General features: G+C 41.6%; 2 protein-coding genes across 2 annotated transcripts in view; both read left to right on the plus strand.

Moving 5' to 3' along the window:
• Positions 1-17127, plus strand: part of NDUFAF7 (NADH:ubiquinone oxidoreductase complex assembly factor 7) — a 486324-nt gene that overhangs the window by 350496 nt on the left and 118701 nt on the right. The gene's annotated exons all lie outside the window — the stretch shown is intronic.
• On the plus strand, positions 1104-16618 carry FKBP2 (FKBP prolyl isomerase 2). Its single transcript, XM_068133143.2, has 6 exons — positions 1104-1391; positions 2159-2329; positions 9783-9895; positions 11136-11182; positions 14175-14210; positions 16173-16618. Exons 2-6 carry the CDS (start codon positions 2162-2164, stop codon positions 16232-16234), a joined length of 426 nt encoding a protein of 141 aa, XP_067989244.1. The 5' UTR covers positions 1104-1391; positions 2159-2161; the 3' UTR covers positions 16235-16618.

Here is a 17127-nt window from a genome sequence, read left to right on the forward strand (position 1 = left end):
TGATCGGAGATCAAGCCATTGGAGAAGAGGAAGGATTTGATATCCGAAGCAATGATGGATACCATGACTTTGCTGATAATTTGGAGCAGGCTGATTGGTCTTTAGTTGCAAGGATCTGTTTTTGCACATTTTTTGTGTAAAGCGGTAATGTTGGCTGATTTCAAAGATGCTGGCAGATGACCTTGAGCAAAAGAGAGGGTGAAAAGAACAGAGAGAGGGTGAGATAGAGCGGAAGAGCATGATTTTATGACCCGTGGGCTGATGCCGTCCGGTCCAGTTGCAGAATCAGAGTCGAGGTTTGACATAAACTTCTCCACCTTGTCAGGAGAGAAGGACACAGAGTCCAGGAGCAGTTGGGTTCGACTGGGAAAGGTGGGAACCGAGAGAGATGGGTTTGGGTCACAAGATTTAGAGGCAAACACAGAGTTGAGGCATTCGGCTTTGTCACGTGCGGTGTCAACTGTGTAGCCATTTGAGGTAAGGGAGGGGATGGAGGGGGAACAAACACCAGAAACGGATTTGACCAGATGCCACCAAGATTTGGAGGAAGGAGACAGGTTTGAGAGTGCATTTTTGAGTGTGGAGAGATGGTGCTTCCTGGCACTCCTGAGGGTAGACACACACTTGTTCCGAGCTTGGTGGAAGGAACTGAGATTAATACCTTCAGTTGGATTTGCCTTCCAAGAGGCAAAGGCAAGTTGTTTCAGGGCAACTGCCTCACCACAAGATTCAGTGTATCATGGACGGGAGGAAGGGTAAGACAACTGAAGACGAGATGGGATAAATCTGTGCATGAGAGAGAGCAGTTTGCTTTGGAAGAATTCCCAGGAAGAATTTATGTCAGAGGCAGTAGAGATGGTAGACCAGTCCAGATGATTGATGGCTGCTTGCAGTCTGCAGACCGTACCGGTACCAGTCAGCCTGAGTGAAATGCCTGACTGTTTTTGTTTTTTTTGCAATGCCAGTTTTGCAATCCCAATCAAGGTCCAAGATGTGTGTTGCACCTTTCATTGATCGTGAGTTGTGCAACACCAACGATTCCTGTTTCATGTGTTTAGCTTACGATTTTGTTTACTAGACCTTTGATTTGGCCATGGCGGTGTAGTTTGGAACTGTGACGTAAACCAGATTGACGACTTTTATCGAATTAGTTCCCTATAAGCATTTTTAAAGTATAAATCAAAGTCAAACGTGTTTTTTGTTTCGTGTATATATTTCTGGAACAAGTGACTTTTAAGGAAAAGCTTATGTTGAGAGCATGCGCCGTGCGGTGCTGTTTAGTTTAATCGAACGTTTTGGGTTTTGGCACTTGGCAGCCGTAGGACGAGCCTCAAACCGCCCAGGAAAGGGCAGCACGATCGGACTGTTTGCAAGACGTCGTGTTTACTGAGGTAAGCACCATGTTTGCAAAATTGCTGTGGGGAGAATCAATACACTTTAATTTGATGGCTTCACATGAGTCTTGATGCCGATGCAAATGTACTCTCACGAACGTGTAGTGATGGCTGCAGTGACATAGGTGAAGTGGGAGCATTAAGCCAGCTTCGCTACCTTCTCTTCAAACGTGAACGTTCATGTTTTGCAATTAAGGGAAATATTGTGTGTGTGTGTGTGTGTGTGTGTGTGTGTGTGTGTGTGTGTGTGTGTGTGTGTGTGTGTGTGTGTGTGTGTGTGTGTGTGTGTGTGTGTGTGTGTGTGTGTGTGTGTGTGTGTGTGTGTGTGTGTGTGTGTGTGTGTGTGTGTGTGTGTTTTATACACATACACATACAAATATATTTCCCTTAATTGCAAAACATGAACGTTCACGTTTTTATATATATATATATAAGATCACCTCATCCAAACTCAATTTTTATTTTTGAGACATTTATAATATAAAAAAAAAACAAAAAAAACAAACAAAAAAAAAAAAACCAACAAAACAAAAAAAAAAAAAAAAAAAAAAAAAAAAAAAAAACCAACAAAAAAAAAAACATTGAGACATTTATAATATAAGGGATCATTTTTGTCTCAGATAAGTTTATTATTTTATATTCATGTACAAGATGATAAAATGTTTGAAAAGTTCAGTTACATTGGTGTCCCTAAAGTTTTTGTGGGGGTTGCTTTTGAAACTGTTCAATAATTGCAACAGCTCCATTGCTTCCTCTTGTTGCAGACCATGAAGGTGTGTGCGGCTGGAGGGCTCGTGGGTTTGCTCGTTCTGGGATTGCTGAGTGACGCTTTGGCGATTGACAGCAAAAAGAAACTTCAAATTGGAGTGAAGAAGCGAGTCGACAATTGCTCGGTCAAGTCTCACAAGGGCGACACATTGCATATGCATTACACTGTGAGTCTGCGGCATTTTGTTTGTCTGGTTGATTTGTTTGTGAAATAAATGTTAGCTCTTCCACGAGCCTCGATTCAGTATACAAAAAAAACTCCTCGGGGCATTACTGTGGACTGGGACCCAAAAGGAGCAATTGTGTGTGTGGATTTGCACAAGTTTGTATTCACACAAGTGATTTTCAGTGCTGTTTCTGTGTTGAGGTTTTATCTGTGGACATTAATACAGATTTATAAACCTTTTTTGAAAAGCCATTATAGCTGAAGGCCACTAGGAATGTGTCGGAGATGTGCACAGATTGAATGTCCACACCAAAAGGAACAATTATTGTAGATTTATTATCTGGAGAAGATTTCCTCGAATATACCGAGGAGTACAACAGAGTTAACAATATACTATGCCGGCATACACAACCACGGACTCAACGCAAACGTTTCCAGAAAATCTGCCCGACTCTGTTGAATTCATTTCTTTTATAGTGTTTGAGACAAAGGAAATTCTTCTGAAGTTTCGAGAAGTCAAAAGGAGGAATGGTGGGTCAAAAAAGGTCTAGCAGGCAGAACATCTGTCAAACATTACACACAGGCCATAACATAAAGAAGGGAAAAATAGTGTAGACATGATGTTTTTTTCCCCGCACGGTGCCTCCCGGAGATTCTATCTGTTCTTTTCTGGTGAAAACAACTTCATTCGCCTTTTGTACATTTCAATACATTTTCAAACATTGTATCTCTTTCCTTGCACAGATGATCAATGTTAGCTTTATTCCTAAGTACAGCAAACACACAATTTATATATCCATTATGCAGATTTAATCAAACATTTATCACTAAAGTCTACGCTTCACCTTTATTGGCGACATATATATCGAAGACTAACAGTTGGAAGTCCACTTAGACTTCCACAAATGTAAAAGCACTGAAACTATGAAGAACCCCTTTTGTAGAGCAGGAACAATGATCAGAGGTGAGTAGTGGTAAGTTTGGGGGCACAATCTATGTAGTTAAGGGTAGGAGCAGAATAAGGAATAGGAAGCGAATGGGGGTTGACGAGGAAGGACTGCAGTAATGGCAAGATGGTTTCCATCTCAGAAAACCTAAGTTGGCAGAATGGCAGTACAGGCACACTTTGCTGTTGGGGTTGTAAAGTAAAGTAGAGTTATCGAAATTATGTAAATTGTTATTATTTATAATCCTGTTCATTTTCATAATTACGTTTCTACACCCCCTAGTGGTGTCTATAATAGCAGACATGTCTATAATAGTCTATAATAGTTTCTACACCCCCCCCCCCCCCCCCCATTGGGGGAAGACCCTCTCATGAGCAGGCCGTTGTTGCTCCTATGGTTGGCAGCAAGTACCCCAGAAGCATTGACTGAAAGAGTGGCAATTCTGTATGTGGGAAAATTGCATGCTTTGTCTGGGTCGCCCAATTAGTTCAGATGGCAGAGCACTGGTACGGTTCACCAGAGGACCTGGGTTTGATTCCTGGTCTGAGCGTGTAATTTTCCCACATATACTGATTTGGGGAGCTACAGTTATCCCCACACGGCCTGGTTTTGGGCTAGCACTAGAACAAGCCTAGTGTTGGGCTAGCGGCTAGGGTGCCAGCTTAGGATCCAAGGATCCTGGGTTCGAATCCCGGTCGATTGCTGAATTAACGCCAGGGGGGTTGACTCAGCCTGTCATCCTTCCGAGGTCGGCTAATTGAGTACCAGTTCACTGGTAATTCCCTGCTTGTCGTAAAAAGGCGACAAAAAGGGTTGGTGTCAGGAAGGGCATCCGGCCGTAAAACATTGCTTCAAAAAGGGGACCAAAAAACAACAACCACGGTCCCCGAAAAAGGCCAACCCCCACTTTGCGGGGAAAAATGGCCTCTAAAGGTGGTTTTTATTTATTTATACTGATTGATTATAAATATTAATGTATTTATATAAATATCTCGTAATATTTTTACATTCAATATTGTATTTTACGAATTCTATCTGGTGTTGTTTTATGATCGTAAAGAAAACTTGTTTTAATCTGATAACTGTAGCTCCCTATTTTACTAAATGTTTACCTAGTTGTTTTAATGTATTAATAAGTTCAGTGTTGTGTGTAGTTGCTCTCATGGTCCTAATTATTTCAACTGCGAACGGACCATACAAATAGCTTTTTAGGAATGCTGCTGTCTAAGAAAGGCATTCATACAATGTGGAATGGAAAAGCATCTCGTTTATCAAATACTTTGATGTGAAATTTATTATTATTGATATAGATTTGTAATTCGGAAAAAGAAACTGAAGTGGGATTTTGGTTTTCCTTGTTTAATTCAAGGTCTTTTGGATAATATCATCATGAAGCTGATCAAATGCAAACCCATCATAAATTGCCAAGACATCATTTATTTATTTGTTAATTTATTTGTACACACACCTGGACAGACATTTCTCCTTCGAGTAATACTGCATATGTTGAACACTGTGCGAACCATTTTTGTGGCAATCGTTTTGTGGACTATTGCTGGCCTCTTTGGGCCAGGGCTCCTGCATTTTACATTAGAATAGCCACAGTAAAGGCTAACACTTTGACATTAATTTGATAATATAAAAATGTAGAAGCTATTCTTTTCAAGAAACCACTATGAAGAAGTTTATGGCTTCTTGCCCTTGTGGCAATTTTAAGTCTTGCTTGCTTGTGGCAACCTGGGAGTCTGACACTTAATTTGAAGGCTCTGCAAAATTGTATATTGATGCCATAGCTAAGGTTGTCCACAATCGCTAATTTCAGCATGCAAGTAGCAATCTGCGTGGGCCTGAAAGGAAGAAAGAATAGATAAACAAACAACAACAACAACAACATGCATTTTAAGGCCATTTTCCCTGCAAGAGCGGGGGTTAGCCTTGCGGTCCCCATGACAATCTTCTCCATTTTGCCCTATTTTCTGCATCTCCCCTTGTTAACCCACTTGCCCGCATTTCTTCTTCCACCATCTTTAGCCAAGTCTTTCTCGGTCTTCCCCGTCCTCTACTTCCTTCTACATTCATTTCCATCACTCTTCTCAACCAGTCACTTTCATCCTTCCTCAACACATGACCAAACCATCTCAACCTGTTCCTCTTCACAGCATCAATCACAGGCTCTATTCCGATCATCTTTCGCAATTCATCATTTGTCTTCCTCTCTCTCAACGATACTCCACACATCCACCGAACCATTCGCATTTCCACCCTTTCCAGCCTTCGTTGCTGCTCTGCGTTCATTACCCATGTCTCGCTCCCATAAATCATAACACTTCTCACACATGTAGCATACACCTTTCCCTTCAGCTTCAACGACACTCCCCTCCTCATCAGCACGCCACTCAGTTCCCGAAACTACTTCCATGCACATCTCACTCGAGCAACCGTTGCCGAGTCTGATCCACCTTCTCCATTCAGCATGTCTCCGAGGTAGCAAAATGTTTTCACACCTTCCAGCTTCACGCCGTCTCCAAGATCCAACTCAACATTTCCTCCATCTGCAGCTCCCTCTGTGCACACCTTACATTTGAATGTAGCTGCCACACTGGTTAATGACCCTCTCAGACCACTACATTTTTGATGATCCCACTCAGCGCACATTGTACATTGAATGGAGTTCACTCCGACACCCTTCCTGCACACTGCACACGGCCACTTCCCAGTTCTTTCCGATATTCACCTTCAGACCTTTTGTCTCCATACATTCCTTCCACTTGTTCATCTTTTCCTTCAGTCCATCCATACTTTCCGCAATCAACACCAGATCATCTGCATACAACAACTCTCACGGTAAACCCTCCTTTACGTTCTGAGCCAGCACCTCCATCACAGCTACAAATAGTAGTGGACTTAGTACCGACCCCTGATGCACTCCCACCTTCACCTCAAACTCACCACTGTTCCCGTCCTTCGTCCTTACAGCTGTGCGCGCTCTTTTGTACATTGCCATCACTACTCTGATCAACCATTCCTCCACTCCTAACTTCCTCAATGCCCATGTCACTACTTCGCGTGGAACCCTATCGAATGCTTTCTCCAGATGAACAAACCCAAGAAACAACTTCTTCCTCTTCTCCATGTACTTCTCCTGCAACTGCCTTACAATAAAAAGCGCGTCTGTCATTCCTCTTCCTGGCATAAATCCAAGTTGCATTTCGTCAATCTTCACTTTCTTCCTTATCATCCTCTCCAACACCCTTTCCAATACCTTCATTCCATGCTCCAATAACTTTATCGCTCGATACGAGCCACAGTCCAGAGGGTCACCTTTCCCCTTGTATAGAGGGACGAGGGTACTCAGTTCCCAATCCACTGGAATGCGGCCTTCTTTCACCACCAGATTACAGATCTCTGTCATTCTCTTCACACCCCAACTTCCTGCTGCCTTCAACATATCTCCCACAACTCCCGCCGGCCCTCCTGCTTTTCTACTCTTCGTTGCTTTTATCGCTTCCTCAACTTCCTTCTCAGTTATCTTCTCTGCCGTTCCTAAAACTGGGTTACTCTCTATGTTGCCATCCCATTCATTCTCTGCATTCAACAGCATTTCCATATGTCTCTTCCATCTTCCTTTAATTCCATCTGGGTCCACAACGATTTGTCCCACTTCATCCTTCAAGCAACTCACCCCCATCACATCACACCTCTCTTTTGCTATCTGCTTTGCAATCCTGAGTACCGCTCTCCGACCCTCTTCCGAATCCAAGCGTTCTCCGAATATTTTCCTACATGCCTCCTGCGCCTTTGCTACCTCTTTCTTTGCAGCCTTCTTGGCTGCCTTATAACTTTCATGCTCTGCTTTTTCTGCCCCTGTACCCTTCGCCTTCTGCCACTCCTTGAACTTCTTTCTCTTCTGGTCCATCCTCTTTCCAACTTCATCATCCCACCACCATGTTTCCGAGTGCCTCGGTGGTCCTTTTGTCCATCCACATACCTCACCAACGGCTCCCAACAGACTATCTTTCATTGACATCCAATCACTTTCAAGCTCAGCCACATCATCCTCTACCCTACTCAGCCTCTCTTTTAATGCCTCCCTTACTGTCACCTCTTTCAACCTCCACACCTTCATTCTCAGTTCGTACTTCACCCGCCGAGCTCTCCTCGCACCTTTCACCCTTATGTCGCAGACAACCAAGTGGTGCTGTGAAACAGCCTCCTCCCCCAGGATCACCTTTGTGTCCCGGAGGTGCCCCCTATCTCACTTACGCACCATCAGGTAGTCAACGGTTGTCGTCGACCCACCTGCCATGTATGTAACAAGCGTATTATCCTCTTTCTGGAACTGAGTATTACAAATCAACAAATCAGCTCCATCAGCAAACTCCAAAATCCTTTCACCTTCTCCATTTCTCACACCATATCCGTAACCCCCATGAACTCCCTCAAAACCGTCCATACTCCTTCCCACATGTCCATTTAGGTCTCCTCCTTCCACAACAACTTCCTCATCTTTCACATTTTCCATCAGCTTCTCTATTGCACACCAGAACTTGTCCTTCTCTTCATCGCTCCGACCAACCTGCGGAGCATATTGAACGTAGATGACGTTCACCAACAGCTTTCCAATCATCATTTTCACCATCATCAACCTATCACTCACTCTAGTCACACTCACCACACTGTCTACAAACTCCTCAGAAAACAGGACACCAACGCCATGCCCTCCAGGCACAAACTTGTATTTCTGTCCCTGCCTACCCTTCACCATTCTCACACCACTTCCCTTCCATCTCGTCTCTTGCACACAACATATGTCCACTCTTCTTCTGACCAATACTTGGCTCTTCTCCTGATCTCCCTGTCATTGTCCATACATTCCATGTCCCAAACCTCAGAAACCGATCTCCACGTTGGGCATCAGACGTTTTGTCATCATAAATGGAGTGATTTCCACCCTTGCTTCGATCGGGTTCCCCACCTTGAGTTTTGACGAGAGGGAGTGGGGTCCCCCATGGGGTACTTCGTGCTGTACCCTGCCCATATGTAGTTGTAATTGTCATGGTTCTCTTTTTGAGGCAATGTTTTTATGGCCGGATGCCCCTTCCTGACGTCAACCCTTTTAGTCGCCTCTTACGACACGCAGGGATACGGGTACCTATTCTAAACCGGGGTACACACCGGTAAAAGAATAGATAAAATTGGACGTAATTTGACGTTGCGGCAGTAAACTTCTGGTAAACTTGCTTTTTGTTTTTGCGGAGTAGCCCGTCGGGCAATGCTGTCTTTTATGTTGAAGGCTCCAGTCACAGACTATATAGTCCTCATCGAGGCCAGGCCTTAAATAAAAGAGAAGAAAAGTGTATGATGTTTGTTTGCAGAAAGAGATTGAAGCTAGCTCGATAGCTATAGTTTGAGTGAGACAGAAAGTAAGACCAACAATCCTGACACGGAGAGTGTAAGATGGTTCCAGGCACCACTTTAATTCTCCTAAGTCAGAACGGTAGTACTACCCTGGGCAGTTGCTGTCTTCAACCTACTACCTAAAAAGTGTTTGTCTGTCTGTCCGGTGTATGTATGTACTTCCCTTCTGCCGGCATTTTGCCTGTTTATTCCCTTTAAAATTCGTTTTCTCTGCAACCGCTGATCCAATTGACAGAAAAGTTTAATCATAGGAGCGCCGCCTCCTGTATAATTTTTAATGATAATTATGACATCATCCGCGTGGTATAGGCGCTATGTTGGAAAAAAAATTGCACCTCTATCTCCAAAATGGTTCCATGGAAAATATTGAAAGGTGGCTCAATATAAAGCACTCCCCACAGGGAATAACATATGTTAATGATGTCATAGATGTCTTCATTATGACGTCATAAATCGACAAGTATAACACTTGATCTGATCAGTCTGGAATTTCTTAAGCATGATCTGGGGATAAATTGGTCGAGAAAAAAAAATTGATGATGCCATCGGTCATGTGGTTCGTCAGCAATATTTTAATGGCATAGCCCGTAGGGCAATGCCGTCTGGAACAGCATTTGTCCGTCCGTTGTATGCATGTATGTCCCTCACAAACATCCACCAATCAGAGGTGAGGATCTGGCCACATGATGGGGGATATTGCCGGCACCCTGAATGAATTATAAAAATTCCTGCCACCCTCATTCGAATATCATGCTTAGCCATCCAGGTCGTGAGTTATGGGCTCCATAAGGTGGGAATATTCTAACTCCATAAGGTGGGAATACTTGTGGCTGTTCAAACAAGGCTGGGTGAACATGTGAACATAACATGTGAATTCTTGTGTGCACGTGCACATATTTATTCTGAAAAGGTAACATGAACAATAGCTTTTGTCTTTGTCTTTTTTTCCAGTTGCCCTGCCTTTGGTATTTGTTTGTATCAACTGTATAGAGCATTGGAGTGCAAGGGTGTTCTAACAGGGATCATAATTTGAGCATCAAACACATCTAACAATGAAATTGATCCTTCTTCCATCACGATACCCTTAAGGGCAAGCTTGAGGATGGAACCGAGTTTGACAGCAGTGTGCCACGTAAACAACCTTTTGTTTTTACACTGGGGACTGGCCAAGTTATCAAGGGCTGGGATCAGGGCCTTTTAGGGTGAGTTCCTTGTGAAACATGAGAGGGCATTTGCCGACAGCTACTTACCTTTCTTTACTGAATGCAGTGATTTTTACCTTTGACACTTCTGTGAATTGTTTGCAACACATTTCTCGGGTATATATATATGTCCACCGATCTCGGAATCCACCGATCTGGGCTTTATGGCAGAGTGGCCAGATGGAAGCCAAACAGTTCAATCTTGGTTTCATCAGACCACAGAATCTTGTTTCTCACAGTCTGAGAGTCCTTTAGGTGCTTTTTTGCAAACTCCAAGCGGGCTTTCACGTGTCTTTCACTGAGGAGAGGCTTCCGTCTGGCCACTCTGCCATAAAGCCCAGCTCGGTGGAGTGTTGCAGTGATGGTTGTCCTTCTGGAAGTTTCTCCCATCTCCACACAGGATCTCTGGAGTTCAGCCAGAGTGACCATCGGGTTCTTGGTCACCTCTCTTACCAAGGCCCTTCTCCCCGAATTGCTCAGTTTGGCCGGGCGGCCAGCTCGAGGAAGAGTCCTGGTTGTTCCAAACTTCTTCCATTTAAGAATTATGGAGGCCACTGTGCTCTTGGGAACCTTCAATGCAGCAGAGATTTTTTTGTAGGCTTCCCCAGATCTGTGCCTCGACACAATCCTGTCTCTGAGCTCTGCAGGCAGTTCCTTCGACCTCATGGCTTGGTTTTTGCTCTAATATGCATTGTCAGCTGTGAGACCTTATTTAGACAGGTGTGTGCCTTTCCAAATCATGTCCAATTAATTGAATTTACCACAGGTGGACTCCAATCAAGGTGTAGAAACATCTCAAATATGATCAAGAGAAATGGGAGGCACCTGAGATAAAATTTAAGTGTCATAGCAAAGGGTCTGAATACTTATGTCAATGTGATATTTCAGTTTTTTCTTTGAAATAAATTTGCAAAACTTTCTAAAATCCTGTTTCCTCTTTGTCATTATGGGGTGTAGATTGATGAGGGAAAAAATGAATTTAAACGATTTCAGCATACAGCTGCAACATAACAAAATGTGAAAAAAGTGAAGGGGTCTGAATACTTTCTGAATGCACTATATATATATATATATATATATCCCTGTATTTCATTATTCTTGTTTGCGGAAGAGGGAATAATGAATTGTGTTGGGAATTAGAGATCCCTAAAAGTTCCAGGACAATGTGTATTTAATGCATATTTGGTAGTAAGTCCATCTTTTCAGATGATGGTCTCTAACCTTGACATCTATTTTACAGGATGTGTGAAGGTGAAAAAAGAAAACTGGTAATTCCTTCTGACCTTGGTAAATCAACTTAATCTATTATTACTCCACGCATGTGAAGCGAAAAGTTAACGAGGGTAGACAAAGGGGGTTAATAAGGGTGGAAAATATCATGGTTTTGCATTGGGGATGATCAGAGATGGTGGTGAACAGTATAAATAAATTAATTCCAGGTTGTAAGGGCGTTATAAAGGACACAAATGACATGTAACGTGTTATGTAGGGTAATGTAATAGACACTGTGTAAAAAAAATAAAAAATGGTAAAACCTGGAATTTATTCATTTTTACGCATTTAAACCTCTTCAAACCATTATTTAAATTGAATTATGCACTTGAACACTGTAGAACACAAATCGCCTTCATAATACCTCCAATAACCTCCAGTTTTGCAGTAAATGGACATGTTCTTCGATAGGGTGGTGTATGTATTCGGAGCTATCAAGCGCAGCCTCTGGGAAGTGGGTGTGGTATGTGAGAGGGTGTAGTATCAGGGTGAAGAAGAGGCTATGTATGATGCCGATTGACGCTACGCTCTATGGTTATAAATAAAGCCTCCATCTCCTAAACTGTGACTGAACGTCTTATTACAGTGTGTAAGGCTAGTGTGGAAGACTGCTTCAGTAGCACTAAACTTCCAGATTTAAAAAATCATCAATCATCATAATCTAAATATAAACATGAACACTGTGCAGGGATATCATGTTCTATGAACTCTCCAGTTACCCCGCACATGCAAAGCGAAAAGTGGGGTTAAGCAATTGGTGAATGTCTGTCTGTCTTATCGGTTTTTGATCGTCAGTTTATGATCGATGAACAACTCATTTTCAATTTAATGTTATATTTTGAACACGAACTGGAACATGAATCGGAAGACGTCTTTCGTTTTACCGTATTTTGACTCAGAATTTGTCCCAATCACACATGTGCAGAGAGGAGTGAGATAATATTTTACTCTCTGTGCTTGCCTGGCATTCAAACAAAATTGAAAATCATTCTAAACAGGAAACATTGTTTTTTAAGGACGTTATAATGGACACATACAACAGGCATGAATATCTAATGTAACGTGCTAGAAAGGGTGATATGTACACTGTGGATATATATCAGTGATGTGGGACTCGAGTCCACTTTTTGGAGAACTCAGACTCTGAATGCCAATAACTCGGGCTCCGGCCGATTCTGGCTCGAGTCCGGCAAAATTTAGTGAACAGTAAAACTTTTAGGGTACAGTAGAAATAAAAGTGTACAGTAAAACCTTTCGTGTACAACAGCAAGAACCTGCACATACAGTAACCAGGCCTAATTAGTTTCCTGCCAAAACGCTTGTTCCATGCAATTGTGAAGCAGGTGATTATAAAAGATTAACGGACAGAATTAAACAATCCTGCATGCAGAGGAAAATGAAGGTAACCCTGACCGATGCTCCAGAATTTTGGAGATAACGCAAACGTCTTGCCTTCGTGTAATGGTGCGCGATCCAAAACACATTCTATTCTGTTCTTTCAAACAGCACTTTTAACGATTTACTGAATCACTTTAAACCTAAACACTAAATGGCTTAACTTTAAATGCTATCAACGCTTTAGTTTTAAGTCTTACCAAAAAAATAAGGTACATTTTCGGTATGGTAATAAGAACGAGGTTTTGGAGTGTAAAAATAAACTTGGAATGAGTCATCTACTTATGCACTGCCTGAAGCAATCTTAAACTATGTTTAAATTTTTATTATTTAATAAACATAATATCATACTCTGCATTGTTGTACTTGTAAACATGAAAAAATAGGATTATTTAGACATTCATTCGTGGATTTTTGCAGCTCGGGAACCTATCCCCCCTTTTCCCATTGAAACAATGCCCCGTCAATCGTGGTTTCACGATTCGCGGCATTTTCCAGGAACGTATCCCCCGCGAACAGCGGGGTCCGAAGGTATATATATATATATATATATATATATATATATATATATATATATATATGTATATATATATATATATATGGTGACACACAGGTACAAAATTATTTTCCCTAAAGAAAAGTGTACAGTTGATATCACGATTTGAAACACGATGGAATAATATTTACCGATATGAACAGTGATGTGGCTTTTATTGACATTCTAAAGATACTGTTTTGATTTTGATGATTCATGTGTGATGTGATTTGACGGATGTTTATATGAATCATTTAAAATAAAAAAAATTCTGCCTTCAATTTCTGATATTTTGCCTTTTAATTTCGGCTTCTCAACTGAAGCCCCGCCCGTAGGGCGGGTACCGTTGCTCGTAGAAGAAATTAAGACATGGCTCATTGTAAAGAACTCTCCATGGGGAATAAAATATGTTCATGATGATGTCATAGGTGCCTCCATTATGACGTCATAATTCGACAAGTACAAAACTTCATCCGATCAAGATGAAATTTCTTGAGCATAATATAGGGATAAATTGGTGGAGAAAAAAATTAATGATGTCACCGGTCATGTGGTTCGGCCACCATATTTGTTTTAACACAAAAGCCTTCAAAACCACTGAAAACACATCCTGGCGAGGGTCTGCAATCTCTGATTGCTCGTTCTTCTTTTGATATGCCATGCTCTTGGAAGAACTAAACTAGTAGTGAGGGTTGGGGTGGAGAATGCTTGGGAATATAGTTAGGGTTATGGTCAGTAGAATGTGGCTATGAGGAACACATACCATAAATTTACACTTGATGGGCTCTAGCTTGACTTGAATATTCTTGGTAGTTACTGTTACTTGTTTCGTGACAATTGACAAACATTTTCAGAACACGAAATTTCACTCATTTTCAGTCAAGTATTAAAAATACAATCCCTTAGATGGTTAAATGACTTTTACTGTTGCAAATTAAATTTTAAGTGTTGTTATCGTAATTGTTTTGTGTTCAATGCCAAGAAAGTGATTGGGTGGGAGGAGGTACAATATTTCAATTACTGCATGCATTCTATGTCAATAACCCTCATGACGATTTTGACTTCTCACACCTTTAGGTTACGGAGACCACGGAGCACCTCCAAAAATCCCAGGTGAGCATTATGCTGCATTTTTGGTTAAGATTTTTTTTGATGTTATTATTTTGATATCCTTACAAGCATCTAAATACTGTATTGGGATCGGGATAGTACAGGACTCAATACCACAATACCCCCACCCATCACGAGCAATTTTATACCTCCACAACCGAAGGCTGGAGGCATTACTGGTTGTGAGACGGTCTCTCTGTCCTTACGCTATCGTTTTTTTCCCTTGCGAACCACTAATTGGATGTTAAACAAACTTCGCACAAGTAAAGACTGTAATCTCCAATACAAGACAGCCGTTGGTCTGTGTTTGTCTATCTGTGTGTGTGTCACCATTTTTCTCAGAGATGGCTTAACGGATCTTCGTCAAACTTTCAGAGGTTCATCAATGAGTGCCTGAGAGTATTTTAGGCTAAAAAAAAAACCAACAAATTTTGAAAAAAGAAAGTTCGCTTTTTTGGATAAAAAAAAAACAAAAAAACAATCACCAGACATTTGAACACAAATAATAAAACTTCTGGAAGCGGTCGAAGTTGGTGGTAAGGCTTCTTCTTCTTCCTGATCATCATACTTAACTCAGAAACGTGATGAACGGTACATTCAGCAGCATATATTCAACGAAAAGGTGAAATGATGATTTGACATTTGTGATGGATTCTGATTTGGATGTAATTGCTTTTCCATTATATTCGCCCTCATTTCAAATATGTCATTTTCTTTTTCGCTTGCTTGAGCAACGCCGGGTACTCCAGCTATAAATACTTGTGTACTTTACTCGGCGTACAAATACAAATGCAACTTTGTCTGGGGGGTAACAAAGGCTATGTGGCCGTGGCCTCATTCGGGGGTGTGGGTGACCGCTAGAGGGACATAAATTCTCCATGTAAATGTGTACCGTGTAGCGCCTCCTGGTGATGGTGGCAGAGGGTATTACAATTTCCTTTTTTTGTCTGTGCAACACTGAGGTTATGAAGCACTTTTTGCATGGGAATTTTTTTTCCTCCTTTCCTTCCCCACCCTCCCCCCAAAAGATGTATATGTAGTATATTTTTCCCTCCCTCTCCCCTTACCCTTCCACTCCCCCCACTCCCTTCCTCACCCCTCCCTCTCCTGCTTCCTCTCCCCTCTCCCCCCTGCACCCCCCTTCCCAGGTACTCCTGCTTGTACAAAGATAAAGATGAACTGCTTAAATTATTGGTTCAATAGATCAATGTTTGAAGATCATGTGCCCTTTTTCAAATAATTTTGCATACCATAACTCAAATTAGAAGCATCTGACATTCTCTTATCTCTTTCTCTCTCTTTTTCTCTCTCTCCCTCTCATGTGACCATTAATTATTTCATGCGACCTTTAACTGAGATCAAATATAAGTTTTTTGACATCTAACGTTGGTGTGGTGGCAGATCCATCGACCCATTCACCTATCCACAGTTATTTTCGGCAACCTTCAGAGATTTGTATCAATCACTGTTCCTTTCGTTTTGTAATATAAAGGTATACTATTAAATTACTATTATGTTAAATAACTCACGAACGTGTAATTCTCAATTACTTTTGCCCTATTCATGAAACATTTGAGCTTTAATATGTGCACACACTCAGGTACACATTGCCTGATACCACAAACACTCAGATATACTCACCCCCTCTTCATGTAGGATACTATGGTATATTCGACGTCCACCAACTAATGCTGACAGATTGAACGCCCAATTTAAGCATCCATCCGAGGGACGACATGCACATTGATGAATCACCCTGCTTGTGAAACACCAGGATGACAGTTTATAGCTGGGTTGGGCTTCAAATTTAGGCTAAACAGCTCAAAGGTGAGTGCATATCTGTAGGGTCTCGACTATCCTGCCAATCCTGATTCTAAGTGTTGCCGAGTTTAATTTTCCTTTTCTCCAATCTGATAATTTTACATTTGTGTGACATTGGTTGTTTTTTATTCTTTGTATTCACAGGTGGTGCTACACTGGTCTTCGAAGTAGAACTGCTAAAAATTGAACGCCAGTCGGAGCTCTGAAGGACGACATCCTTTTGAAATAAGATTTGAGCAACATTGTTTGACACCAATGACTTGGAAAATCTGGTGAATTTCCCCAAATTGTGCTGACATTGATGAAAATAGTCATAAAATGATTTTATTTTAATTCCTTGTTGCATGTGTTTGTCATTAGCCAAAGCAGTTTTGATCGCTGCTTCAGTAAGAAGATGAGTTTGCCCTTTTGTTTAATTTTTGTGGCCAAATTTGTTGTTTCACTTTTCCTTTGTCAACCCTCGGTGCATCCACAAACCTCTGTTGTAGTTTGTACACATGATAGAAATTAAAATAATGGTGAGTCCATGTGTTTGGAACAAGGCTTTAAAATGTATTGGATGAAATTAAAAACTATTTTTTTCTCTTCAATCATGAGGTAGTTTGTACAAATTGAGTGCAGGACATGGACGATAGTTGATGTCGATGTCCTTTTACATTAATTTTTTTTTTTTTTGTATACAAGATCGAGGCTCGCATCAATCACAAAAAAGGACAAACGGACACACAAAACATACAATAAAGGGAGCAGGAGACAAGATGGGGAGAGAGAGGGAAGCACACAAGTACAACAGCAGAGAACAGGGACAACAGAAGATCCGTGGGAGGGAGAGGGCTTGGGGGAAGGAGGCAAGGGAAGACGGGAGGGAGAGGTGGGAAAGGTATAAAACACATGGACACTGCTAGAACTTCCAGGAAAGAAAGTCGGGATTTCAATAAAAAGTGGATCTGGGGTGAATTAACGGGGGTAGAAGAGATCAAGGTTTTGGATGGGGGAAGATAAGAGATGGTGGTGAACAGCTGTTTTAAAGACCTGGAGGGAGGAGTGGGATTGAAGAGAGTGAGGGAGTTTGTTCCAGAGCTGGGAGAAAAGGGGAATG

This window comes from Myxine glutinosa, chromosome 12 (genome assembly GCF_964187855.1).
Source record: "Myxine glutinosa chromosome 12, kmMyxGlut1.1, whole genome shotgun sequence".
NCBI classification, from domain to species: Eukaryota; Metazoa; Chordata; class Myxini; order Myxiniformes; family Myxinidae; genus Myxine; species Myxine glutinosa.